We start from the raw sequence: 27,629 nt of genomic DNA, 5'->3' as shown, positions 1-27,629 counted from the left end.
CTTTGCATGGAATATGTATGCATTTAAAAATAAAAAAAAGTCTTGTATCATTCAGCTCTATATAATACTTTTGATATGATAATAATTAGATATGATATCTACTCTATTCCCAAATTTTTCATTTTTTCATCCCTCCATTGCAATGCCTCTTACAGTTACATTAAAATTAACTATTGACTAGAAAATGTCATTGTGACCTGAATGTGGTAGATTTTGATATGATAATAATTAGATATAACTCCTTTTGTTCATCTTTTCATCGTCCAGTTACTGCTGACTAGAAAATGTCATGGTCACTGGAATGTGGTCAGTAAGTGTTGCTAGTCTAGTAACAAAGCTGAAATTCTGTACAGCCTGAAAAAGAGACACTAAATATATTATACACTATATTGTGTTGATCTGACCAGCAAAGGTGACAACTCTTCATAAATAAATGTTTGATTCTTATCATATAAAAATAAGAAGATGTGGTATGATTTCCAATAAGACAAATCTCCACCCCGAGACCAACTGACATACAAATTTACACATATAGGTCACCTTACAGCCTTCAGCAATGAGAAAAACCCATACCATATAGTCAGCTAAAAAGGGCCCGAAATGACAAATGTAAAACAAATCAAAAGGAGAAAACTAATGGCCTACTTTATGCTTAAAACAGTAACAAAAAAACAAATATAATAAACAGCAACAAATGAAATGTTCATTATATGTACAAAATTCAACCCTAGCTACCAATATATATTAATTTCATCAGTCATCACATTTATTTAAGCTGCATTATAGAGGGGGGATAGGACCTTTATCAGAACTCCGGGATCGGGCGTTTTTAAACCCGGGATTTCGGGATCCGGGAATTTCTTTATTTGAATTTCGGGACCTCAGGATTTTGTTTTTTTAAGCCCGGGATTTCGGGATTTCATGTTTTTAAGCCCGGGATTTCGGGATCAGGACCCCTCCTATCCCCCCTCATTATAGAAATTTTCCTGAATTTAGTAATTTGTCACTATGCTGACATGCATCAAATGCCCAACAAACACACAAACCAATGTATATTATGTTGTCTAAACCTAAATATCCTTATAGATTGATCACCCTTAGAATGAAGAAACATAAGTACCGGTAAGAGTCTCTTTTATAACAGGTAGAATAAACCTGGCATTTTGGGTAAAAACATCAATGTTTCTCACTCTTTCAACATATGTCAACCATATACAATAGTCATAATCCTGTTATTTCCAGATTAAAATCTATTATAAGATTTATAACATAAAATATTGCTTTTTTTTTTAATTTTACCACAAAATCATTAACAGAACTGCATAAACAGGCTAGTATGTGTATTCAACTTTTTGGCAATTACTTGTTGTTTGCTGAATGCATGAGAAATATAAGTCAGTTATCTACTCTGAATAAAGTTACTCAGGAAAATATGAACGAATTATATGCCTTTAGCCTTTCATCAAGTTAAATTACATAAACAGATTTAAACAGATTTTACATGTACATGTATCTTGTCCCATATTTTTCAATGAAAGTCTGTATGGCATGATCTATAATCAAAAGTAGCATCTTACCAATGGAGTATCTTTTCTGTAGAGAATATAGTCAATCCTCCTTTTACCAGACACACCCATCAGTTTAGTTTTAACATCCTCGTCTTCCAAGGGTTTGGTCTTACAGATTTCTCTCATTGTACCATCCTTTATATTACCATCTACTACATATCTATGTCTTATAATAGGGTCCTCTAAAGCTTCTTTAAGACCTTCTGGAGAGGAAATTTGTTCCTCCCATAGACACATTTGTCTCATCTCTGTACCTGTGTCAATACAAATAATAATCATTCAAACTAAAGTGAGTGAGCAGAAACCAATTTCGAATGGGTGTTAGGACATACATGGGTAAAGCCGTTCGGCAGGGGCATAATAAGAAAAATGTGAATTTGTTTTTTTGTTCATCATGCTTATGTGTATGCATGTGTGTGTTGGTGTATAGGGAGCTATGTGCCAGTCAATTCTATAAAGTAGAATACAGCTCAAACACACAAAAAGCACTGGATAAGTCTGCTTTTAAAACTTATGATGTTGGTTTGGGTCTATCACTGTTCTAGGATATAGTGAAAAATCATATCATGTTTGACTACAATATCTGTCATACCTACTGTCCAATCTTGATCTTGTCCTGGACTGATACGACACACATCTTCATACACATCAAACAACTTATGTCTTGTACAAGGCTCATCAACTGAATGAAAAGTTATATTAATGATGAATTTTCACATAAAAAAATTGTCTGCCCTGAATCAACAAAGAAAGAAGAGGGTACATCCCAATATATCATTTTTATTATTATTTATTGCCATAGGAGGCATTGGTTCATCAGATCTTTATTTCTTTATTTCTTTTTTATTATTTCGAAGAATTTTTTTTCTTTAGTAGATTTTGATAGGCTCTGTTCACCTTTTTAAACTTTTGGAAATTTAAAGCTTGACATGTCTCAAAGACACCTGTCTACAGTCTATCTTGAATCATGTTGACTTCTAATCTTTCTTCCTTTTCGTCATTTATGTTCTATTTTCAAATACAACTGTAAAACTTTACATACTTGGAAATATGAATTTGTCTTTTAAAGACATTTTTCTTTGTGGAAATGTGTGCTGTTAGGATGATTTTGAAGTTATCAAACATCTATTATTTATATAAGCAAAGATAAATCCAAAAACTGTAATGACATACTTGGAGAAATATTGTCAAAATTGAAATCTCCACATAACACATCAAATACAACAATGTCTTCTGATTTGACAGATTCCTCACGGAACTTTTTGGTCCACGACAATATCTCATCTAGTTGTTTTTGTATTATGTCTTCCATTCCTATAAATATAATAATGAAATATTTAAGAATATTTTAAATTCAAGATTTTGGGATGTTAATATATTATGCTAAGTTGTGATGTTGGATGATAGGTTTTGCAAAATAAAAACATGCATTTTATATATAGATACATGTAGTATTATGTGTATGCTACATTTCCTGAAATTAAAATAATTAATCTCACTTTTTTGTTCATTGTTCAACATTATCATCCATTTAATATTATAATCATCAGAAATTTTTGCATTTATTATGGAGATTTCACAAATATAGACAAAATTGCGAGTTTAATTATTGCAATTACAAAATAATCTGCATAGAGTTCTACGTTTCAGTTATCAAAATGAGAGGTTTTATTTTTGCGATACTCACCCATTCACATCATTAGCGAAAATACTTTCTGAATTTATAGTAATCTTTAATTGAATAATGAATATTTCAAACTTTAATTTTCTCAATGCTTAAACAATGCCTCCTTAAGATTAACCAAATTTAGTGATACAAGTATTTTTTTCAATCCCTAAAAGTCTAATAATTTCTCGAATTCAAAACATATTATACAAACATTTTTAACTGGTTTGCTACATACTTTTTAACCAAGAGATTAAAGTTTTATCACGAGAAATAGACAATGAAATCTGGATCTCCTGTAGTTGGTGATTGCAATACTGGTATACCAGTATTGGCCACAATACTGGTATAAAAATTTTGTACCAGTATTGTAACTTTTTTTTAAAAAACAACAAAACTGGTACATTACTGATATACCGGTATTGTAGTTGTATTGTTAACTATACTTTATGGTGTATTTTAAGCAAAATTAGTCTTTAGTCTTTAGAAGTGTCAACTTGACACTATAATCTCTCTGTAATTTCGATCACCCTGGTTATTTTATGTCGCTATTGTATAAAACTCATTAGTACATTTGTATTTATGATGTGACATTGCAGAGAAAAATAAATAAATGAATAAATAAATAAATAAATAATTAAATAACTAATTAATTAACCAAAAAAAAAAAAAAAAAAAAAAAAAAAGGAATAAATAATTAACCCTTATAAAACCGTAACTATCTATTTTGTGAACCTTCCAGTATTTTTAATAAAGACCCCTAACAAATGTTGAATATATATCTTCTAAGTGATGTTTGTAATTATCATTTTCTGTTGTTGCTAATAATACTTCTGATTCAAGTGTTAGATTTGATGTTATGAAGTAGAGTGCAGAGCGAATTTTTTCTCTAGCCTCCTCATAATTTACTCTGCACATGTGTTAAGGAAGTGTGCAAGGTCTTTAACTTCAAAGACTGGCCATTGAGGCTTGTTATTAGACAATTTTATTTGGAAAATACAAGACAAATTTTGGTTGTCCATGAAATAAAACTTTTATGAGTAAAAAAGAAAGCAAAAAAAGACAGACATTCAAACACCCTATAAGAACAATGAAGTCAAGAGAAATTAAATAAAATGAAAACAATATTAACTGTATAACAAGTATAACTTGAATGATTCAGTGTATAACTGTCCTCTAGTGTTGATGTAGTGAGTAATAGTGAGTATAGGAATGTAAAGACTGGGATAATCTATAGTTAGTACAAGTAAAATAGATAAAAATTACTATTTAAAAAGGGAGATAATTTACCATTTAAATCTAAATAAAGTGACTTGTATATAAATGGTCTATATATAAGCATTGTCAGTTCCCTTATTTTTGGTAGAAGGTTAAATAATTTTATTTTATTAAATGTGTTTCCAGTGGTATTGTTGGCTTTTTTCAAAACTACCTCTACTCTTTTTTATTGGGAAAATATGCGTAATTTTCATCAAATTGGGAAAATTAGAATAAACAATGAATTTACTGAAACTTTAATTTACAGACCCCCATTCAAGAGTCACACCCTTCTTTGAAATAAGACCCCTTTTAGTCAGTAATGATACATAAATACACCATCAAATCAGCACATATAATCATTTTAGACATGAAAAATGTTTAAATGAGTGTTTTTCAGTTTGTATTCATGAACAATTACTACTGAGACTGCACTGTTTGGGAAAAAAGTTGTCTTTTTGGGAATAAGTTTCAGTCATTTTTTTTTTCAAATTGGGATTCTTCTCCAGGGGAAAAAGCCTTCATTCTCCACTATTTTAAGGCAAACAATATCACTGGTTTCTTATGTTTATTGTCTGATGTGTCAGTGTTGACCTCTTCTATACACATATTTAAGTAGTTTTAAAAACTTAGCAATTACAAATATACCTTGATAAGCCTGCAAATGTGTAGTGAAAATGTATCCAACTTCATCATGATGTTCAGTGCTGGAAAGCAGTACCTGAAGATAATAATGTTTATCAATAAGTACCTAAAGAAAATCTAGAGTTATCTCCCTTAAAATGTCAACATTGTTAATTGTTATTCAAATTGTAAAAAGTAACCTTAGGCTAACTAAAGAGACAAAAATTATTAGAAAACACAGCACTTAAGTTCTTTTTCTAGCTAAGTGTACTACAGCTATATGTCTTTGCTGTAACATAGGTGTTCTGTGCAGCAATTTTTTGACATGTGGAGCTAAAATTTCAAGATTTTGAGGGCAACACTAGTTCTAACAGGTTTCATTTCCAAAGTATTCATGTACTTGATTTTGGTCTTCTTTGAATATTAAAGGAGTAGGGGCATTAAGGCCTGGTTTTGGCCCAAGAAAACAAAATGTTTGATAACTTTTTCAAATTAGAACATAATCTTTAGAAATGCATAGGGTCAAGAAATATAAATGAAAAACGTTAAGATTCTTATGTGATGACGTCACAATTACGTCATAATATATACTGTTTTCACAAAAACGATGAAAATTCAGAATTTATGCAGTTTTCTATCTTTATTTCTGTTGTGGAAACATCGTGCGCAGCCAAGAAACAACAAAATAATTTAACTGAAGCTTTATCATTACTATTGACAAAATCTCACCAAATATAAAGTTGTTTCTTGGGTGCGCACATACTTTTCCAATCGAAAATATACTTAACAATTAAATGAAAAACAAGGAAAATCACAAAATTTTACAAAATATGCAAATTAAGGCATGATTTGTTGCCATGGTAACTTGTTTAATGTCCAAAATTATTTTGTTTTTCTTAATACCTTCTACCTGAGATACTTTTCAGTAATTTAAAAATATGTATGATAACTTTTAAATTTGCAGTAATTTTTGGGCCAAATAAGGGCCTTATTGCCCCTACTCCTTTATTCAATGTGTACAAGTGTTTGAAGGGATTATCTTCACAGTGTAGATACTATTCTGTACGCTATCCGGAAGTCGCGATTTTCGAAGCGAGGATTTCAAACTGGCTAACAGAACGGTTTTGTTTTGGTGCTTTTTTTCATCATTTGTTTACTCCTATATCTATTAAATGCTTTGCACATCTTAAAAGTATGTATAGCATCATAAATATGAGTAAATGTAACAAAAACATGCAGTAGAATATGAAATATACGTGTGCATCATGCCAACTTCATAGAAAAAAGTGAAATCGATTGACAATTTTGCTCTCGTAGTACAAAGCAACTAATCTTTTATTGCAAATATTTGCATCAGTTTACAGTTAAATATATACTGTTTAAATATTCTTACCGTATTTAAGTAGAATGTTCGTATTTCAAATAAAAAATATGCTTTCCTTGAGGATCCCAAAATAAATTACTGTACGATCAGTCTAAAACTGACTGTATTCTAGAAGCGATTTCAGATTTTTTGTCTGTATGACCAGTCGTGATTTTGAAGAAAAAAAACCCGGCAATTTGAAGGTATATACGTGTCTAAGTGATATTATGATTGTGTCCATGGAACTATAACGTGTAAATTCTTTCATCAGACAATTACAAATATATTTCTGATGATTTTTGTAGACGGCAAAATAATTATATTTTTTTCCTGTCAGTCTTACTTAAAATCAAATGCCTAAAAAGCAATACATGATTCGCTTGTGGACCTTTGTGTCGTTGCAGTTATCTGTTTAACGATTACATTTTTAAAGACTATTTACACCGTCTGCTGTTGACAAATTGGTGATAACATACATCAAGCCTGTCTCTTTTAAAATGACAAAAAAATAAATAGAGAAAGCTTTGTTTAAAAACTTTCGGTATTGAGGAAAGAATTAACGAAATTATACCCCGCCACTTCTATAGTCCATGTTTTGGAAAAAAAATAAACCACCAAAAAAACTAAATTATAGGTGCACAGGGGCATCATTTAATAACGAATATGAGGAAGTTTTATTAATATATGGTAAGTTTTTGAAATTTGCGTATAGTAAACGGGTACCACCCAATAAGGTAGTGGAAAAGTCCTTATCATGGAAATAGAAAACTGGTGAATTTTCGAAGAATCAAAATAAGAGGTTCACAATTGAATTTAATGATAAGGAATCTGGAAAAAAAAGATTCATTAAGTTATGACAAGTGTCTGAAGGAAGTGTAGGATATAAAATAGGTTCGCCCAATATAAGGTTATGACAAAGTCCGTATTTTAGATATAAAAATATCAAAAACATTTTTACCAAAAATTCGAAATAGAAGGTCCATAATACGTTAATTGATTAAAAATGAAGCAATTTTACAAAAGTTTAACAGTTGGTTTTGGAGGTCAAGGTTGGAAATACCTGATGGGTGCCCCCATATAATGCAATGTTCAAGACCGTATCTTGAAAACCCATAAAAGATTTTTAATAAAATTCGAAATACATTCCGTTTTTTTATATAAATAAGACCGTTAATTTTCTCGTTTGAATTGTTTTACATTGTCATTTCGGGGCCTTTTATAGCTGACTTTGTGGTATTGGCTTTGCTTATCATGTGTTGAAGGCCATACGGTGACCTATTTTTGTTAATGACTTTTCTCCTGGATTGGACCTCCTCTCTATTTAAAAATGTTTGGAAACCCCAATGTAAATTAAGTGGTTTATGAGGAGATGCGCTTACAAAACCGGCGAAACATGTTGTACCGGTCCAACGGACGAACGGAAAGACGGACTTCATTACCACTATAAACCACCGCTTTACAAAGTGGTGTACAATTGAGTGTGAAAGAGACAGATCTACATCCAAAACAAAGTGAAAGAACTGTGATCAATTATAGGCTACAGTACGGCCTCGATTGTTTGTAAATACATGCATTTTTATATAACAATTAAATAAAAATACAATTTTAAGTATAACGGAGGACATTTTTGAATTTTATACAAACAAAAAAACCTTTCTCTTATTTCAGCAACATTCAAACATCCTTATACTTAATGTAGTAAGTCGAGTACACGCTATCAAGCTAAAACATGTTTGATAAGTTTTCAGGATGTGAATTTATTAAAATATATTTGTGTTATTTAGAAAAATGCCATCTTCTAATGTATCGTAAATAACTTTGAAATCACCACTAGAATACAGTGAAGTAAAGACTGATCATACAGTTTCAAAATATACAAGTGAGACTGATCGTACAGTGAGAAATTCAAACAAGTGTAATTTTCTTATTTCTGGCTTCAAAGATCTGGCTGAATCTTTTACCACAACTTTAAATATACTTTATTTAGTAAATTAAGTCTGGTTCTTACGTTAATTTGTACAGTAAGGGTGCAAAAAGATTGTTTTTAGGTTCACCGACTGATTTTTCTTAGTGATGCACTTGAAAATCTCTTGATTAAGGCAAAGATACAAATAATGAATGTGCTAAATTTAATTTTAAACCATTTGTGAATATAGATGTCAGCTGAATTAATCATTAAGCAATGTACAGATGAACATTTTACCGTTTAATATAGCATATATAACAAATTTAAAATGTGATCCAAAAAGTTCTCGCTTCGAAAATCTCGACTTCCGGATAGCGTACAGAATAGTATCTACACTGTGATCTTGAAAAAAAGTAATATGCACTTTTTTTAAACCAACTCATTCAAAAAAACAATGAAAATTGGTAATCACAAATATCATGAATATAGATAAGTGATTATGTTCACAATATATAAGTATACAAACCTTTGTCATTAGCAACCCCTTCGAACTGTAGAGACACTGTGAGAAGCTGTCAGTATAAGGATGAAAATCAGCATCTAGAATTTCATATTTACTAGCTAGCATTAAACCACTATTTAACATAAACCTATTTGTTAAAAGATTTGTTTTTCCTACATCATACAGTATCCATGGAAACACTTTATGAAGTTCACTCATCAGTTTGTGACTGTAATCCCTATCCCAAGTTTCCTGAAGGCACAAGAAGTCAAGTTTTGGAAAATGAGTCAAAATATTATGACCTGGTTCCACTACTGTTCTCTCTGACTGTGAGGTACCATAATTTTTCCTTGAAACAGGTGAAAATGACTGAATGGAATTCATTGAATTTTGAAAGAAAAATTGATCTATAACAATTCTCTCTCCTATCTTCCATGATCTGTGATCAGTGTTTGGTAAATTGTTTATTCTAGATAAAAGCTCGGGTAAAAGGCACAAGTTAGCTGAGCTTACGGTAAAAGTTTTACTCAAACCCTTACTCAGTAATGAATTTCTCCTACCATCTGGATGAAGTCTACCGACAGATATACTTGCTCTTCTTTCGTTGATAGATGGAGGATGAAATGATTTCTCCACAGATAAAACATATGGTCTACGGAATAAATGTAATAAACAGCGTAAAATAACTCCAAAAATAGCTGGAATTCCAAATACCAATAAAAACAGTATAATTAATGGTGGGTATACAATTTTCTTTATTATTATCTCCAAATCCCAATGATCTTCTTTCGTAGAGATGAGGAATGGTGAGGTCAACTGGTTCACTGTCCAAACAACAGGGTATAAGGCGACTTCACTGGTGTAGAACAGGTACTGTAAGAGGGAGATTGGGAAGGCTGTTTTATACAACATTTTGCCCTCAGGCCTGCATAGGATTCATAAACCTACAATCATAAAAATAGTTAGCATATGATAAAGATTTTAAACATGTCTCTTTTATAACTAAGTCTGATTGCAACTGTTTATAAGCTGAATTTGTATCTACTTACATTTATTTCAACTACTGTAAGGTACTGAGATCATTTTTGTCCTTGCTTCATGGAACTAAGAATTGAGCCACTGGTATGAACATAACGTCAACAAATGTATGAGGGTCTGGATGGGGGGGGGGGGGGGGGGGGGGGGGGGGGGGGGTCTGTTATTCTGTAAACATTTAATTTTCACCCCTTTTTTCTAAAATTTTCAAAAAAATAACCCCTTTTTTCTCTAATCTTTATTTTTTTTGCCCGTTATTCTCTCATCTTCATTTTTTAAGGGCATTATTCTTTAATCATTTAACCCAATCCAAACCCTCATGTATATGTTTGGAATAATTCTGTTGTAATCGTCATGAATTGCGCATTATACATTATATACTTTAGTCTAGATAATAAGTATCATGATCATTACATACATTGTACTTTTTGATATTGAATTTTTACAAACTTTCAATAAGGCATAAACAGTCAGGGGTATTACTTAAACAAGTGATTTCAAAATCACTTCCTTGAGTGATCTTGGCTGTGAAATATTTAAAATTTCCACACACACTTTTTAAAATCACTGAAACAAGTTATTTGAGAAGTTAAAATGTAATCACTTCAATATAACATTTTTTGGATATTTTTCCCACAAGCTTGGTTTTTTTAATGGTAAAAAGACCAGAATTCCATTGAAAAAAATTCTAATATTGTTAACCTTTGTCTGAAAGTAAGAGCAGTTAATGAATATTTGATTACAGAACAATTCCCAAGGGCACTTTTGAAAAGCTTTAGCACACTAACTTACTGCCCAAGGGCACTGGTGAAATTGATATCCAAAGGGAAAGGAATAATTGATTTATGTAGGAAAATTATAGAAAAATTTGTGAAAATATGGAAAATCAATGAAATCAGCATTTGAAAATCAAAGGAAACACCAAAATCACTTAAAAAGGTGATAACTGAAATTAAAAATTCACTGAAATAGGTGATAATGAAATCACTTGTTTAAGTAGCACCCCTGACTAATAAAACAAGTCAAAGCAAAAATTATTTACTGCTAGACTTCAGGGAATCATAATTATTTGAACTAAGTATGATCTAAAAAAGATCTGGGGTCAATAACATACCAAAGCAATTTTTACAAATTACAATTATATCAATTTTAAAGTGTAATCAATAAAATTATTATGTCTTCATAATTAATTACATTACAATTACATTGTCTACTAATAAATTACATTACAACATGAATATTTCAATAAATTTTTGAATTAAATCATTTACTTAACTAACATGAGAATTTTTTTTTTACTTTTTTTTTTATTTTTTTTTAAATTGAATGGATTTGATTGCACTGTAAGTGCCTCACATCCAAATTATTGTATTTCAATCCTTATTTTTATCAATACCATGTGAGTGTTTTATGTTGACTTTATTCTGTTTAATTTTTTTCATAACCTTATCATAAGTTTCCTCTAGTTGGTGCATCATTTGCATCAATCAGACATAGTTGTTGTTTGTTTATGTGTTACATAATTGTTTTTCGTTCATTTTTTTTACATAAATAAGGCCGTTGGTTTTCTCGTTTGAATTGTTTTACATTGTCTTATTTGGGCCTTTTATAGCTGACTATGCGGTATGGACTTTGCTCATTGTTGAAGGCCTTACAGTGACCTATAGTTGTTAATGTCTGTGTCATTTTGGTCTTTTGTGGTTGTTGTCTCATTGGCAATCATACCACATCTTCTTTTTTTATATATAGACATGCATGATAATCATGATAATCATGATAATGGAGATCCATTTCTTATCTGTCATGTACATAACATGATATATGTATTCATGATTTATTTTTTAATTATTTTTCTGTTCAGGAGAGATGCATAAATAATAACTGCACACACAATATAAAAACATAATCATACTGCAGATTCATTTTGTGGCATTAAGCATGTAAAGGAAAAGTTGTGACTTGAACCATGAATATTTGATTTCATTATTTTATCACAGGCTGCAACCCAATTGAAGATTTATACTTTGCTTAAGATGTGAAGTTGTGGTTCACCTTTACCAAATACACAATAAGTTAATTGTATCCTGTTAATAATAATGAATTCACAGAAGTTGAAACAATCTTAGGCCCTAAATTTAGTGCTGTCAAGTCTTGCACATTTTGTGTTTACTTTAGGCTCATACACACACATTTCATGCTTATTTAGGGGCATTTTCTTTTCATCTATTGTTTTTTTTTTCTAAATCTTTACAATTTGTGCGAAATCTCATGCATTTGCTTCATTAAAAACTTGATTGCTTCGTAAATTTTAAATTTAACTTAGAATTACCCCCCCCCCCCCCCCTTTTCCTTCCTTCTTGTTTTTTTTTTCAATGACAAACATTTCTAATATTCCTGCAATCATCTAGTATATTAACCCAATGATGAACTTTAGTTACACGTTCTTGATTGACCGATTTATGATTGAATTCAATTTTTATCTAACATGTCTATCATGTGTAATAGATGTGCCTTGACGTGTCTAGGTTAATTCCCCTTAATTTGGAAAGATTAATTATTTAGTATTTAAATGTTTATTTTAAGTTAAATTTGATTTAAATATAGTAGGATAAAAGTAAAGATTGTTAATTTAACTATTTCATTGTTTAACTTTTGATGCTTTTATCATGTTTTAAGAATATTCATTTATTTAACTTTTCTTCAGTACCTTTTATGTTAAAGTTAGCCTGATTAATGACAAGTTTAGGATATCATTTGATATTCAGTCGGAGTCGGCCTTGCACAAGCCTCCGAAAACTCGCCGGACTCATCAGCCCACCCAAGTTCAGAGTTAGCCACCACTTCGGTACAGTTCGCCAGAGTTAGTCACCCCTTTTTGGTGCAATTTTACTACTTTAAAACACAACGCGAAGCAAATTTACTTTACTTTACTTTTACGACTAACTCTGGGAACACTCTATTTTTCATTTTACATTTGAAATTACTTTATTTTTGAACTCCATTTTAGAAAGTTTTCTGACTCCTGTTTATTTCCGACTTTGTTTAATATTCATGCAATTACTGTACATTTGTGAATAAAATATAGTTTCATTTTATTAATTGTTTGTTGTTCAGCCATAATCTGATATCAGGTATCCCAATGGTCGAATAGGGGCGAAGTACTGGCCACTACACGTCCCGGGAGGTGTCGTCACCGACCCCCTCCGTTACACATGTCTATCAAAATCAGAAGAAAATGCATTTACTATTTTCACAACTCTTCACCTGTTATTGCATCAGTACAACTGTGGACAGGCAGTTGTTCCTCGTTAACGATATCAAACATTAAACTGTCCCCCATCAGCTATGTTGAACAGAAATCCATACAACCAAACTCCAACAGAGAAAAGTTCAAAGTCAAGCAAAACAAAAGTGAAAGTAGAGGATAGTGCTAAATTGAGTATTCAATGTCTGCAATAAAATATCAACATACAGAAGTATACCAACATATTTCGAAATAAAACCAGACCATATTTTCAAATTAATTTTATTTTTCTGAAGACTATGTTATGTTAAGGACAGAATCTTTAATTATCATAATATTTATTTTACATCGACCGAAATCGTAATCTCTGTTTTTTTCTACTTTCGTTTTGATGAGGGTATTGAAGCAGGTAACAAGGGGGGTGTTTGGATATACGCCTGAGGCGGCCTATGGTTACCCATAGGTACCTATGGTTTGATATTTTATACACAAAATATCAAACCATAGGAACCTATGGGTAACCATAGGACGCCTCAGGCGTATATCCAAACACACCCCACATTTTGGATTTTTTTCTTGTACATTCTCATTTTCTTATTTGTATTCCTTCAATTGTCTGTATGTATTCTAGTTTATTAAAGGGTCACTGAGTATATATGTACTGTAACTTACACTATACTTACACTCAAACGAGCCGTGTTAAATATGTATACAAACATTTTTTATTGTGTGTCATGTCCTGTTTTTTACCCTGAAAACTACAACGGTTAGGATCGGTTAGCATATCCTGACAACAGAGTTAAAGCTGAGTTAAATTGATTGTAAGTTGTTAAACTTCTGATTTTACATTGGATCTTTATGAAAATACACATGTTAGTACCATGATTACATATAAAAGAGGATATATATGATGGATAAATATTGTCTTTTGTCTATGATGGCTACTAGGGTAGTCCTAACTCTGGAATCCTTGATCTCTGGTCCATGTGATCATTTTTGACATTTTTGACATACAGGCATGATTTACAAACAATGGTATAATGGTATATATATAATACAGTGGCAGGTTCAGGGGTTGGACCCCCCCTTTTTTGGGGACATATAGTTGGAACCCCCCTTTGTCCTGAATCCCCCCCCCCCTTTTAAGATAACTGGATCCTCCCCTGTAATTTGATATGCATCTTTAGAACTGTACATTAAGATTACTTGTACTAAAAGTAGCTGTGTAGCAGAAACCCTAGTTTCATATAGCTTTAAATGTTTATGAAAGTTAAAGTACTGATACCTGATTAATGTCTTGGGAACTAATGACAAATGTTGAACACAAAAATGTGGCTGTACCATTATTATTCCTTTAAATGTTGACTTTTGTTACAGATACATCTTAGAAGCTTTAGTGTGCATGTCAATAAAATGGATGTAATGAAGATCAAAGAAGTTGCTGAAAGAGCAAAAGAAATGGCATTATTGAGTGGTATTTATATTTAGTTTTATCAAACAAATTTAATCATGATTGACATTTATAATCAACCTGTCCTCTAACAGTTGTAATCACACAAAACAGCCTTCCTTTTAAATCATGATTATAATTGATATTTGATGTCGATGACAACATTTTCTACATACATGACATACAGAAATAGAATTTCAAGTTTGTATGAATTAAATAGAAATGAGATTTTAAAATATAGGTCTGTGTAAAAGTGTGTGTTTAGCTTGAATAATTTTTACTGACTTCTGATAGCAAAAACAATTCAAGATAAAATCACTGACAATGGAATAGCTTTCATGATATTCTTTTTCTTATTTAACGTCATCATTTTTGCAGTATGGTTAACCAGGAAATGCAGGATATATATATACTGAGTGCCAATGAAAACGCAACACTTGGTTTTTCAAAAATAAAATTTATATAAGAAATGATAATCTCTCAAAATAAATTGTTCTTGAAAATTAACTATTTTCACAATAGATCGAATTCAAACAAAAATGTTTTATTGTCATCTTTCGGGCGCAATAGGTAAACGAAACATCCAATGTCGAATCATCAACTAACAGTCCTAACAAAAAATGTTACAAACCCGTGGTGCAGCGCAATCTCGACAGCGCCGTGGAATTAATCATCCCGGATGTTTAATGTGATCCTGAGGAATGTTATTCCACTTGTCCCGCAAAGCAAACTCAAGCTGACTTTATGATATTGGAGGTGGTTTTCATCGTCTAAAACATGTCAAATCTGATGCAAAATTTGGTCGATCGGACCAAAATCCGGCGAAAAGCATGACTTTAAGCCAAGGCGGGTGCCAAATGTCTATGTAACCACCATTGACGTTTTTTGTACATAATGAATGGTTTTTGGTCTACAGAATTCGATATTTACGCCAGACGGCCGTTTAAATGTCACTAAGGAAAGACTGTGGTGCTCTTAAACAATTTCTGCGCAAATGGTGCATTCAACTGAATTGCTCCAAAGGTTCTACCGTAACCACCATTGAACTCTTTGACCTTTGGACAGCCATCATAGTCGATATCGGATATGTGAAAGGTCAAATGTATCGGTCTTGCTGAGCGTTTCTTGCTTTTTGTACCCCGGGATGTGGCTTATCATTAAATGATCCATTTTGGTTGAATTTGTGGATGATTTGGGTTATTGTAGAGGCTACAACTTCAGTCTTCTCGTAATTGTATACTGTGAAAGGCTTTGTTGGATTATGCCAAAAACAGCATGTCGCTGGTTGTCGGAAAGTACTGGCATTTACTCAGATGTTTATTGCAGTTTCCTAACAATAAGGGCGGGAAAATTCATGACATTAGCCAAGGTTTAAATGACAAAGTCGTGAAAATGGTGTGTATGTTGAAAAGCGGTGAACTCGGTTTTTGTTCGTTCAAAATAACCCTTACTTCCCATTTGTTCCAAAAATCACTCAACCGTAAAGTTTTCGAAAATTGTCTTAAAAGTCATTTTCAACCAACTATACAAAGTTCTAATACAAATAAAATAAAAATTATAAGATTTTTTGGAAAAACAAAAGTGTTGCGTTTTCATTGGCACTTAGTATATATATATATACCGGTATATATATAAATTTACCCTTTTTCATTTGAATCATTTTGTATCTTAGAGTCTCATGCAACATTCAATTACCTTGACTATATCATGGTAGCAGGTAGCCAGTTTTTATAAGGTGAAGGATCCCATATACATGTAATCAGATATAACCACCCAAAAAAATCAAGAAAACTGCCAATTCTTGTCAATCAAACACACCTTTCCATGGTCAAGTTAAAATCAGAGAAAATTCAGCATGTTTAGGTGTTGTTCTGGTACGAAAGTTCACAGTTCACAAAAGATCGTTTGACAAATCTTTTTTCCATGTCAACATCAAATGTGGGACTATATTTACAAATATTTAGGATTATTTTGTCTAGGTAAAACTATAGTACAGAATAATATACACTCAGTAGCCTGTAATTCAGTGGTTATCCTTTGTTTATGTGTTACATATTTGTTTTTCGTTCATTTTTTTATGTAAATAAGGCTGGATAAGGCCGTAAGTTTTCTCGTTTGAATTGTTTTACATTGTCATTTCAGTGCCTTTTTATAGCTGACTATGCGGTATGGACTTTGCTCACTGTTGAAGGCCATATGGTGACCTATAGCAGTAAATTTCTGTGTCATTTCGTCTCTTGTTGAGAATTGTCTCATTGGCAATCATACCATATCTTCTTATTTACATAAAGCAGAAAAAAATATACACTTAATTTAATAAACTGATTTTTGACAGGTTTACAAATGAGACCAGCTGAATCTCCATCCTCATCAGATCTGATACATCATGGACCATTTACTTTATTCCCGAGTAAAATTCCTAGTAAACTTTTATCCCAAGCTAAAGAAGCACAGAAAGATTTTAACTTAATGATGCACAGAGTAGCACATGATCATGATTTTCTTTATCAGAGTTTAAAAAAGTAAGTTATTTGTGTTTAGCGTGTTCTATTTAATTTTAGCTTTTGAGGGGGATGGCTTGTAATTTGAATCTCCAAACCATGAGAAAAGTTGAATTCTACTGTACCAAACAACTATAGATTTTAATTTCTGTGTTTGGTCTCATGTGGAGAGTTGTCTCATTGGCTAGCATACCACATCTTCTTTTATATTAACTAATATTTAATTTGGTCCAGTGTAACAGCAGAAAATATTGATGAGTACTCAAATACAATTACATTTCAGACCGGTCCTTAAGTTTTGGTTCTAGCAATTTACTGTTGGCTTTATGTGTTCTTTGAATTGCCATATCAGATCATATTTAGCAAGGGGAGATAATTTTATATTTTTGAAATTTGTATTATTATTGAATTTTAATTTGATTTAATCGTAGTCAAGCTATTAGAGCTTATCATGAGGAATAATATGGATAATGTGCATTATTTTAAAATAATTACATTAGATGTATGTTTCATTATAGTACGTTATTCTGATTGGCTAACTGCACATCACACGTTATTCCTTCAGCAATTGCATTACACAATAAAATTTATCATTCATGATAACACGTGGTCCCACAATAAAGTGCACAGGTAAATTAAATAAAAAATTGATAAAATTCGTGTTTTCATGATCCTAGCTAAAAAATGTAATTATAAGTATTGAATGCTTTTTGTAACTTCATAGGGTTGTAAAAGTGTTGACCGTGCGCACATTTTAAGAATGAAGCGCTTCCGCGCTTCATACAAAATGTACTTCAGTCAATGCTTTTACACCCCAATGAAGTTACAAAAAGAAGCATTCAATTCTTAAATAAAAAGGCAGTATGGATAATAAATAACTTTTACAATTTGCTAAACTTTTGATGTCAAATATAGTGCAATAGATGCACAATAGGCTAACAACACTTTTGAACAATTGGTCGCAGGTGTCTAGCTTCTAACATTGGATCATATCAATTTTAAATTGGTTTAGAAAACAATCCAGTGATATATTTGGATCCATTGCATTGTATCACCCCATGCCATAGATGATTTCTTCGTGGTTATAGTCAAACATCTATGGAAAGGGGAGATAATTCATATATTTTTATTATCTGAACATTATTTCATTAGACTTTATTGTAATTTATTGGTTAACATTCATCTTTCTTTTTTTAGTGTAATTAAGGTGGATGAGTTTACCAAACATTTATGGGATATTTATGAAGCTGTTAAAAAGGAAGGGCCTGTACAGGTAAATTCATGATGTTGTGACAAAATTATTCTTACTGGAATGAGATCACACATGCAATTATTAAAATTTGTAAAGTAGGAGTCAAAGCAATATGTATTCCACCAATTTTTTCATTTGAAAATACACCTTTCTTTCATGGATTAACTTTAATTTGTTTTGGTCAATGTTCAAAATACATATGAATTATTTTTTTTAATATAAAAATGTGTATCAGAGTGGTAAATTTTACTTGGTTTCTTAATACAAGTATTTCCTGTTTTTCTATTTCATATTTGTTACAGACTAAATGCCTAGGACTATTTAGAAATGATTACATGATGGACACAGGAGGTACAACCAATACAAATATGGACAATCTGAAGTTAAAACAGATAGAATTTAATACAATAGCTTCCAGTTTTGGCGGATTGGTGTCTCAGCTTAGAGATGTACATAGGTGACTATATATCAATTACTATATGATAGCATTTAATGAACCCCAAATATAAAAATTCTTCTGATTTTTAAAAGTCAACATGAAACTTCCCCTAAATACAATGAAATAACATGAAAAAAAGAAAAGCAAAAGAAACTTTTCACAAGAAAATTGTTAAAAAGAAATTTGTATCTAATTGATTGCATTGTTATGCCCCTCTGCTAGGCAAAGCAGGAATGAATTCAGATTTTTTTTGTTTTTGAGTTATGGCCCTTTATAAATGGTAAAAATTTATATTTTCTTATTCTAACTTTATTTTGCCTCAACCTATTGTTATGAAACTTACACACAATGCTTAATACCACTAAATACATTTCAAATTTAAATTTTAATGGCATCATTTTCACCTTTCTTTATTTATGTCTCATTATAAATTTTAAAAGTGCTGAATTTGATGTTTTTATAACAATTGAGCAGGGGCATCTATACATGGACACATTTTTCTTATATTTAGATCCACATCATCCTGTATATCTAACAAAAACATGAAGAACCAGTAGTAAGGATGATAATAACTTGCCTGTCCCATATTCAAAGTAACATCTCTCTTAAAAGTCAGAACTGCTTTTCCTTACCTTAAGGACTTTCACACTTTCTAATTCTTCAATTATTTCTTTATTTAAAAGTCATAATAGTTTTATATTTATGTGATTGTAAACTGTATAATCAATTATATGATACAATTTGTTTTCTTCAGATATTCATTGTCAGAGGCTGATATTGAGTTCAAAGAAGATAATGTAAGTTTTATACATTACATATGTTTCTTATAAAGGTATGGACTTTCCCAATTGATCTTCCTCTAAGTTCAGTATTTTTGTGATTTTACTTTATACTTTGATTATCAAATCAAAATAGAATGAGTTGCATGTCCTTGATAAAATACACCGATAAATATTAAGAAAATTTCAAAATTTCATAGCCATAAAAAAAGTCTATTTAAAATATCAAGCTGATCAGACAATTTATTTATTGCAGTGTGTGTTTTTCTACTTTGTCCTTTAAATCTAAAAAAAAATTCCTCTCAGTCATTTCAATATATATAGCATTCAAGATTTTCAGTTTTGAAACTTTATTTTCAGATGCCCGATAATAATCCAGCCAATGGTTTAGCAGGAGGTTTGGTAATAGGTTGGGAATCTTATGGTAAACAAAGGTAAAATGATTGTCTTTTAAAATACAACTGTATAAAAATCCATGTTTTTTTTACCTTCTACATCACTTCAACTTTTGTTGACAAAAATTGCCCCATAGCAACACTGAAGTTACCTTATTGTAATCTTGATTTGATGAACGAGATTAGTTCTGTTAAATGTTATTATACATCATATGAATTTAATTGTTATGTAATTATTTGACAAATACCAATTTATTAAATGAAACAATTAATACTTTTATAAAGTAAGAGATCTAATTTGCTAAAACCATAGGTGGATGTGTGATATCATTTTGACCTTGATCAGTTAATATCAGTCAATTGGTGCTATGACTATTGTAATTAAAAATAAAAAAATATGTGAAATCTGTCAGTCATGGCAGTTAAATTAAGAAAATTCCAATTATATTCAAATTGAAATAATTATTTAGAATATAGGTACATGTTAGTTGAAGTGACTACACCTTTATTATAGTTATGTTTTTACCTCTGAATCACTTTCATATTTTTCAGTGCATATGTTTTGTTTATAGTGGATAAAGTAGAGAGAAACAGAATGGACCAACTTTGGTTAGAAAAGGAGGCATTTAATATAAATAGACATTGTAAAGTTATTTATAGTACATTTCAAGACATAGGAACTAACAGTGTGTTGAATGATTCAAAAGAATTATTTATGTAGGTAAATTCAAAGGATAATCTGTACTTTATAAAATGTAGAAAGATCATAAGAAGGCAATATCAAAATTATAAGTTGAAGAAGGAAAGACAAAAACCCTGTACAAAATCAAATGATGGAAACCAAATATCAATCAGAAAACCAGAGATACCTTTAGATAAATTTGTGGCTCATATAGATAGTTATACTTTTGGTGATTGGGGTGCAACCTTTCGACCTGTTATCTCATTTGAATTGTGATCTTTAAAAATATTCAAAACCATTTTATTTAAATTGAGAATGGAAACGCAGATTGTGTCAAAGAGACACCAACATGACAAAAGATCATATAACAACCCAAGATCACCAATTGGTCTTGAAAAAATCCTGCATCTACCCAAAATTATTCTGTGTTTTTAAAAATTATTGTTTCTCCCATTTGAAAATGCTCACCATTCATTAATGTCATATTTTATCATTTTCATATCAATTAAAATAATTTTTAAAGTCATAAGAAACCTCAAATTAAAAAAAATATGCATATGTTTTTTATAACTAAATGGATAGTTTTCATTATACAACTTATGTACCTATACTTTTTTCTGAGGAAAATTCTTTAATTTGTCCACATTTAGAAGAAGTTTACTTATTTTTAATTGCTTGCTTCCAGGAAGAAATTCGCCGACATATTTTCCGTATGCATAGTGACCCGAGCGTAACCCTCCTCATAAAAAACCGGTGATCGCAATACGCATGGATCGGTCATTGAAATAAACAAATACCTGATTATACATGTTAAACATGTGCTCAATACCCATGCTTTTTGTGATTTGTTTACTATAAGGTGACAATCAGGAAAACTCGGCTTCAAAACACGGCATTTAATGAGCAGCCATATTTGTTAAATCAAAACAAACAGAGAGAGAAAAAAATTGACGATTATATGATATATTTGCGAAAATAATGATAAAATCGTGCACAGAGGACTAAGTTTATGATATATACATGCATTGGTTCAATTGGATAAACATTATTTTTCACCACTCACTCATTTCATATGACTGTAATATAAAGTACACTCAGTGTAATATCATTTCAATATGCATTTTTATCTTTCAGAGATGGCAAAGAGATAGCTGTTGTGTACTTCAGATCTGGGTATTCTCCTGACCAATATAAATCTCAGCAGGTGAAGATATATTTAAAAAAAAGAAGTACTATATTTGCCAATGAGACAACTTTCCACTAGAGACCCAATGACATAAAAGTTAACAGCTTTAGGTCATTATACCGTCTTTAACAATGAGCGAAACCCATACCCCATAAGCAGCTATAAACCTTTCTTGACTGTTAACTGTAATAATCATGATCTGGTCAGAGACCATAACATACAACATTAACAGGTCATGTGATTGCTAAAAGAACCAGGATGCAAAAATCAAATTAATGACATGACAGTTTCTAACAACTTAATTGTAAAATGTCAAAATATGATCAAATTCGGCAACGTGTTGCATTAACTCCTAGGTATGAGCAGGCTCATGTGGGATCTAGCTGTGATGGCATATTGCAGATACCTTTACTAGGATAATTGCTTAATTGAATAAAAACAGTGTCTCTGAAATATCTTTTCATAAAGACATTGAAATATCTTTTCATAAAACCTGTCAATATGGTCAACAAAAGCTAAATTTTTTATATATTCTATGGTCCCTCTGTCTGCTATTGAGTTTATTTTTTGCTCACTTAGTCAGTTTACCCACCATAACTTTTCCCACTCAAGTTGCTGAAATTGATTTACATACAATTTTTCTCCATGTTTGAATCAATGCTAGAGGCTTCCATTTGATTTTAATGATTTCAGATTTGTCAGTTTTGGGTTCCATTATGAAATTTCAAACATTGAATGTCTAAAGATAACTAATTATAATTTGCCTTGTTAGATATTTATGAAATTTTCCGCAAAGTTTAGTTTTATAAGTTCCAAGCTTAGTTTTGATTTTCACATGTCATTCATTTTGTAATAATATGTATTTTGAATTTTGAAAATTTGTATGGAACACTTTGTAATGATTTCTTTTTTTGAAGGATTGGGATACAAGATTGAAAATAGAAAGGTCAAAGGCCATTAAGTGTCCAACTGTACATTACCAGTTAGCAGGAACAAAGAAGATCCAACAGGAGCTAGCTAGACCAGGAGCTGTGGAAAGGTTTCTGTCTGACCCTGTAGCAGTAGGCAGAGTCAGACAGACATTTATAGGACAGTATAGCTTAGATAAGGTAAGAAGAAACTATTTGTTTGTTAATTTCTGTTGGAATGTCGGCACTTCAGTGAATATTTTTACGGTATCCAAACTTGAAATGAATGAGGTAAAGGGTATTGGGGTATATATAAAAGGGATGTAGGGTATATATATATAACAGGGATGTAGGGTATATATATATGAGACAGAAACCCAACAGCAAAAATAACAAAAGACATCAAGAGCACAACATAGAATCACAGGCCTATAGATGTTGTGAATCTTTATCAAAATCTATCAATTTATTTATCTGGTACTGTAAATTCAGAAATTATTGTGAGGTTTTTATTATTGCGAATAACGCGACAGAGTTGTTGACGCAATTAAAACTTGCATTTTGTAATATTTTAACTGAATTAAGCATGACTTTTCTCAAAATCGTAGAAATTAAAACCACATTTAAGTTTAAAATGACAAAATAGCAATAATAAATGCACGCAATAATTTCCGAATATACAGTATTATAATCCTATTCGCCTAAGATAAAGAAAAAAAAACCCTTAAAGGTATGACATACTACAACTACTGTAGATGTTTCTGACTTTAAACAGAAATAGGTTATGTTGTTAATATGTTATGTATTTTTTAAGCCTGCCTTGCAGTACACTAACATCCATATGTTAATTTATAATATGCCTGGACAATAAGTAACAGTTTGTGTGAGGGCATGGTGACGGACATTTAAACAAATTATTCTGACTCTTATAAACATAAGTAGCTGTGGTAGTATTGCTAATAAGACAACTATCCACCAGAGTTCAATTGAAGTTGATATAAGCAATTATCGGTCACTGAACGCTCTTCCACATTGAGAAAAACGTACATAAAATATTACAAAGAAAATATGACAGACATGAATCAAAGACAACCACTGCACTACAGATTCCTTAATTTGTACAGGCACATAAAGAATGAGATGGATTAAACATGTTTTTGATTGCTCAAAGGGTTAACCTTCCCCTAATCTGGGACAGTGGTGAAACAGCACAGTTACATCATACTCCAAAATTAGATTAACATGGTAGAAAATCTTGAAATACTTATGTTATAGTCATTTGTGGTGATTACTAATTAATCTGCATTTTCAGGGATCTGAGGGTGATGAAGTAATAGAAAGAGCTATAAAAGAACCAAGAAAGTTTGTAGTAAAGCCACAGAGAGAAGGTGGTGGTATGTTTACTTTGACTTTTTGAAAATAACTCTTTGGAAAAATATCATACATATGAAAAGTGAGAGTAGAGAAAGTTCCATACGATGAAAATAATAGAATAACTAAATGAAGAATGCTTTTTATGTGAGCAGCAAAGTGAAACTCGCATTATTCACACATTGATAAATGTAAGATACAGTTTTTATTGGATTGTCTAATGAATGCATTAATATACTATTACATTTTTTTTTCTTCCAGGGAATAATTTATATGATGAACAAATTCCTGACTTTTTGAAAGAAAATAGAGACTCTGATGAAAGATCGGCATATATTATAATGGAAAGAATTTTCCCATTTGTTCAGAAGAATTATTTAATAAAGAAAGGAGAGGAGTTATTATTGAGGAATGTGGTCAATGAAATAGGAATTTATGGAGTTTTATTAGGGTAATAATCATTTTGATCTATTTTCATGCGACCGCAAAAAAAACTTTTTGGGATCGTATAATGGTATGATGTTGTCTTCTGCATCATCCAAAGACACATTTGGTGTCCAGACAATAACTTTAGTTTATGTTAAACAGAATCTTTGAAATTTAATAAGAAAGTTCAAAACTACGAAAGGAAGGTTGGGATTGATTTTGAGGATGATGGTCCCAACCATTTAGGAAAAAGGGCCAAAAACAAGCATTTTTCTACATTTAGGATAATAACTTGTGTATAAGTATTTTAATTGCTCTGAAATTGAACCACATTGTTTAATATTACAAGTAGAAGGTTTGGATTCATGTTGGGGGTTATGGTGCCAACAGTTTAGGAATTAAGAGCCAAAAAGAGACCAAAAACAAGCATTTTTGTAGTTTCTGGACAAGAACTTTGTTGAAGTTTATGGATCTCTCTGAAATTGTACTACAAGGTTCCATATACTACAATGAAAAGACTTGGAAAGACTAGGATCAAGTTTGGTGGTGATAGCTCCAAGGGGGGATTCAAAATATTTTGGGGTTTCAATTTTTTTTAGGGGTTCAATTTTTTTCTCAAACTTCAAGAAGAAATCTTTAATTGAACACTCCACAGTATTTCCTAATAGATTTGTAAGATGCTTTCATTTTTTTGTGTCAGAAATCTATATTATGTCAAAAATTTGATCACAATCCAAATTCAGAGCTGTTTCAAGCTTGAATGTTGTGTCCATACTTGCGATAACTGTTCACTGTTCGACCTCTGCGGTCGTATAAAGCTGCGTCATGTGGAGCATCTGGTAAAAAATTTAATTTATTGCATTTAACTTCTTAACATATAGATATACACACAAGCAAGGGGAAATAATAAGAATACTTTCTTTCAAACAATTTCACTGACAGACTTATTTGAGACGTCAGCAATATATTCTTGGACAGCTGGAGTGTTATGAAGATTGGAAAACAAATTTAAAATTGAAGCCAAAATAGCTATTTTGAAGGAATACATGTGCAATAATAGTAAAAGAGTAACCTTAGATTTTAACAAATTATGCCCATTTGATTACTTTATGTGTCAATCTAATATTTACTTAACCTATTGGTTCACATAATATCCACAAACTGTGTCAAAACTAAAAAAAAAATTAGAACTGGACAAATTATATTAAATCCACTGCATGTATGATTTGTAAAATGGATTATTTTTATTTCAGATCAGAGACAGATATTTTAGAGAATAAAGAAATAGGACATTTAGTGAGAACTAAAAGTGAGGATTCTAACGAGGGAGGGGTTGTTGTAGGGTTTTCTGTAATAGATACACCATATCTTATATTTGATATCAATGAAGGGTGGACATTATAATTACTCGTTATAATCACTTGATTGTCAAATGTATTATGGTATACTGTGATGCATCCTATTTTTAGTTACATTGAATATTTTTTTACAATAAAGGTAATGGCTTAAATAAAGGCTCACATTATTTAGAAAAGAAAATGAATTTTGTCATTACCAGGATGGCAACTATTTTTATCACAAATATAACAGACAAATGCCCTGCATTTACTCAGTTTACGTTTAAGCGATTCTCTTCCATATTTTTCATGAAATAAGGAAGAAAACTTACATTGCTAGTAACAGCTTTAATTTTTTAAAGTTTAAGGTATTTTTTTCAAATTTCTTCCAACTTATGGGTACTATTATAGAACATTTAGAGGCCAAATGTATCATATGCTCTTATAGCAGCTTTTTACTTTTATTTGGTATAGAAACACTTAATTTATAATGTGTATTAAGCAGATTCTTATATATTTTAGTACAAATAGATGGGAAAAAATTGCCAATAGAAAATTGTAAGCATAATACTATTAATCATTGTCAAGATTATCTCAAGTTTTGATTGCATTTAATGTGACATGGCATGCATTGCTGGCATGCAGACTTACCCATTTTTTAACTATCCATTTTGATATACATAAATGCCTCCAATTTGATATTTTTTATATCCTATACTGAGAAATCCATGATTCTATATAATGGAATTTGATATAACAATTTTTGTTAAAACCATTTTAAACAGTACAATAATTTTTCATACCATAAAAACAAGAAAAGTCAAAGGTTTATTTGTTCATGTTGTTTATTTGATTATATTTTTTACTGTGGAGCATTTTCATTTTTTTGATATAAACTTAAGTAATATTTTGGTTTAATAAATTTGCAATGTATTTCAACAAAATTGAATTGTTCAAAAATATGCTTTTTTCAAATAAGGAGAAACTTACTGCATACAAAACTATGATCAAATAAACCAAAATATAGACAGTTCTGTTTTTCTCAACACCCAGTTTAGATTCTACCATGGGAACAAATATTCAAAAATATTCTTAATGAAATTAAGGGTATAGAATATTTGTTCCAACAGGAATAGAAATTGTGGCATTATTTATAACAAAGTTTCCAGGGTATATCCTGTTAGACAAAACAGAAAATATATGTTGATACATGTACATGTAGTACCAAGCAAAATACTTATTTCTTTAAATAAATAATTGTGTCATGTTTAGTTTACTGTGTTCAGATTTTAGTATATAATGTTATAGTTTATACAATCATACATTTTTATCAGAATATTGGTAATTCTGTAATAAAAACTAGTGCAATTAGTCTTTTTTTGGTCTCTAATAAGAATGAGAATGGAAATGGGGAATGTGTCAAAGAGCAGAAAAACAGCCGAATACCACCAATGGGTCTTCAATGCAGCGAGAAATCCCACACCTGGAGGCATGCTTCAGCTGGCCCCTAAACAATAATATGTACAAGTTCAGTGATAATATTAATGGAAATAATACGAAATATATTAAAGAAACCAAAATTAAAAATCATACAAGACTAACAAATCCCAGAGGCTTCTGACTCTGGACAGGACAAAAACTTACTTTGACCGCTAAAAAGCGGTGACACCTACCAGTTGGACATGTACACCTTTCAATCATTCTATATACCAAATATAATAGTATCTGATTTATGGAC

At 31.0% G+C, this 27,629-nt stretch overlaps 2 protein-coding genes across 3 annotated transcripts; one reads left to right on the top strand and one right to left on the bottom strand.

Annotated features, from left to right (window-relative positions):
- Window positions 1-253: 253 nt before the first annotated feature.
- LOC139506037 (sphingomyelin phosphodiesterase 5-like) lies at window positions 254-13,350 on the bottom strand. The gene is made up of 7 exons (XM_071295328.1): window positions 13,186-13,350; window positions 8,911-9,830; window positions 5,140-5,212; window positions 2,742-2,882; window positions 2,161-2,250; window positions 1,578-1,822; window positions 254-354 (listed from the first exon to the last, which is right to left on the bottom strand). The coding sequence occupies exons 2-7, from the start codon at window positions 9,796-9,798 to the stop codon at window positions 268-270; spliced, it is 1,524 nt and encodes a 507-aa protein (XP_071151429.1). The 5' UTR covers window positions 9,799-9,830; window positions 13,186-13,350; the 3' UTR covers window positions 254-267.
- A 180-nt stretch (window positions 13,351-13,530) lies between these two features.
- Window positions 13,531-27,263, top strand: LOC139506036 (glutathione synthetase-like). Of its 2 annotated transcripts, none has more exons than XM_071295325.1 (13): window positions 13,531-13,574; window positions 14,543-14,639; window positions 16,951-17,137; window positions 18,314-18,389; window positions 18,671-18,825; window positions 19,562-19,604; window positions 19,947-20,020; window positions 20,534-20,698; window positions 21,798-21,867; window positions 22,767-22,958; window positions 24,070-24,151; window positions 24,390-24,579; window positions 25,808-27,263. In XM_071295325.1, the coding sequence occupies exons 1-13, from the start codon at window positions 13,557-13,559 to the stop codon at window positions 25,956-25,958; spliced, it is 1,500 nt and encodes a 499-aa protein (XP_071151426.1). In that variant the 5' UTR covers window positions 13,531-13,556; the 3' UTR covers window positions 25,959-27,263. The 2 variants fall into 2 exon arrangements, with proteins under 2 accessions (XP_071151426.1, XP_071151428.1); XM_071295327.1 differs by lacking the exon at window positions 13,531-13,574 and adding an exon at window positions 13,871-13,986.
- The last annotated feature ends 366 nt before the right edge of the window (window positions 27,264-27,629 follow it).

This window comes from Mytilus edulis, unplaced genomic scaffold, assembly GCF_963676685.1.
Source record: "Mytilus edulis unplaced genomic scaffold, xbMytEdul2.2 SCAFFOLD_170, whole genome shotgun sequence".
Taxonomy (NCBI): domain Eukaryota; kingdom Metazoa; phylum Mollusca; class Bivalvia; order Mytilida; family Mytilidae; genus Mytilus; species Mytilus edulis.
The sequence above is the reverse complement of the archived record's forward strand: the minus strand, read 5'-3'. Positions and strand labels throughout refer to the sequence as shown.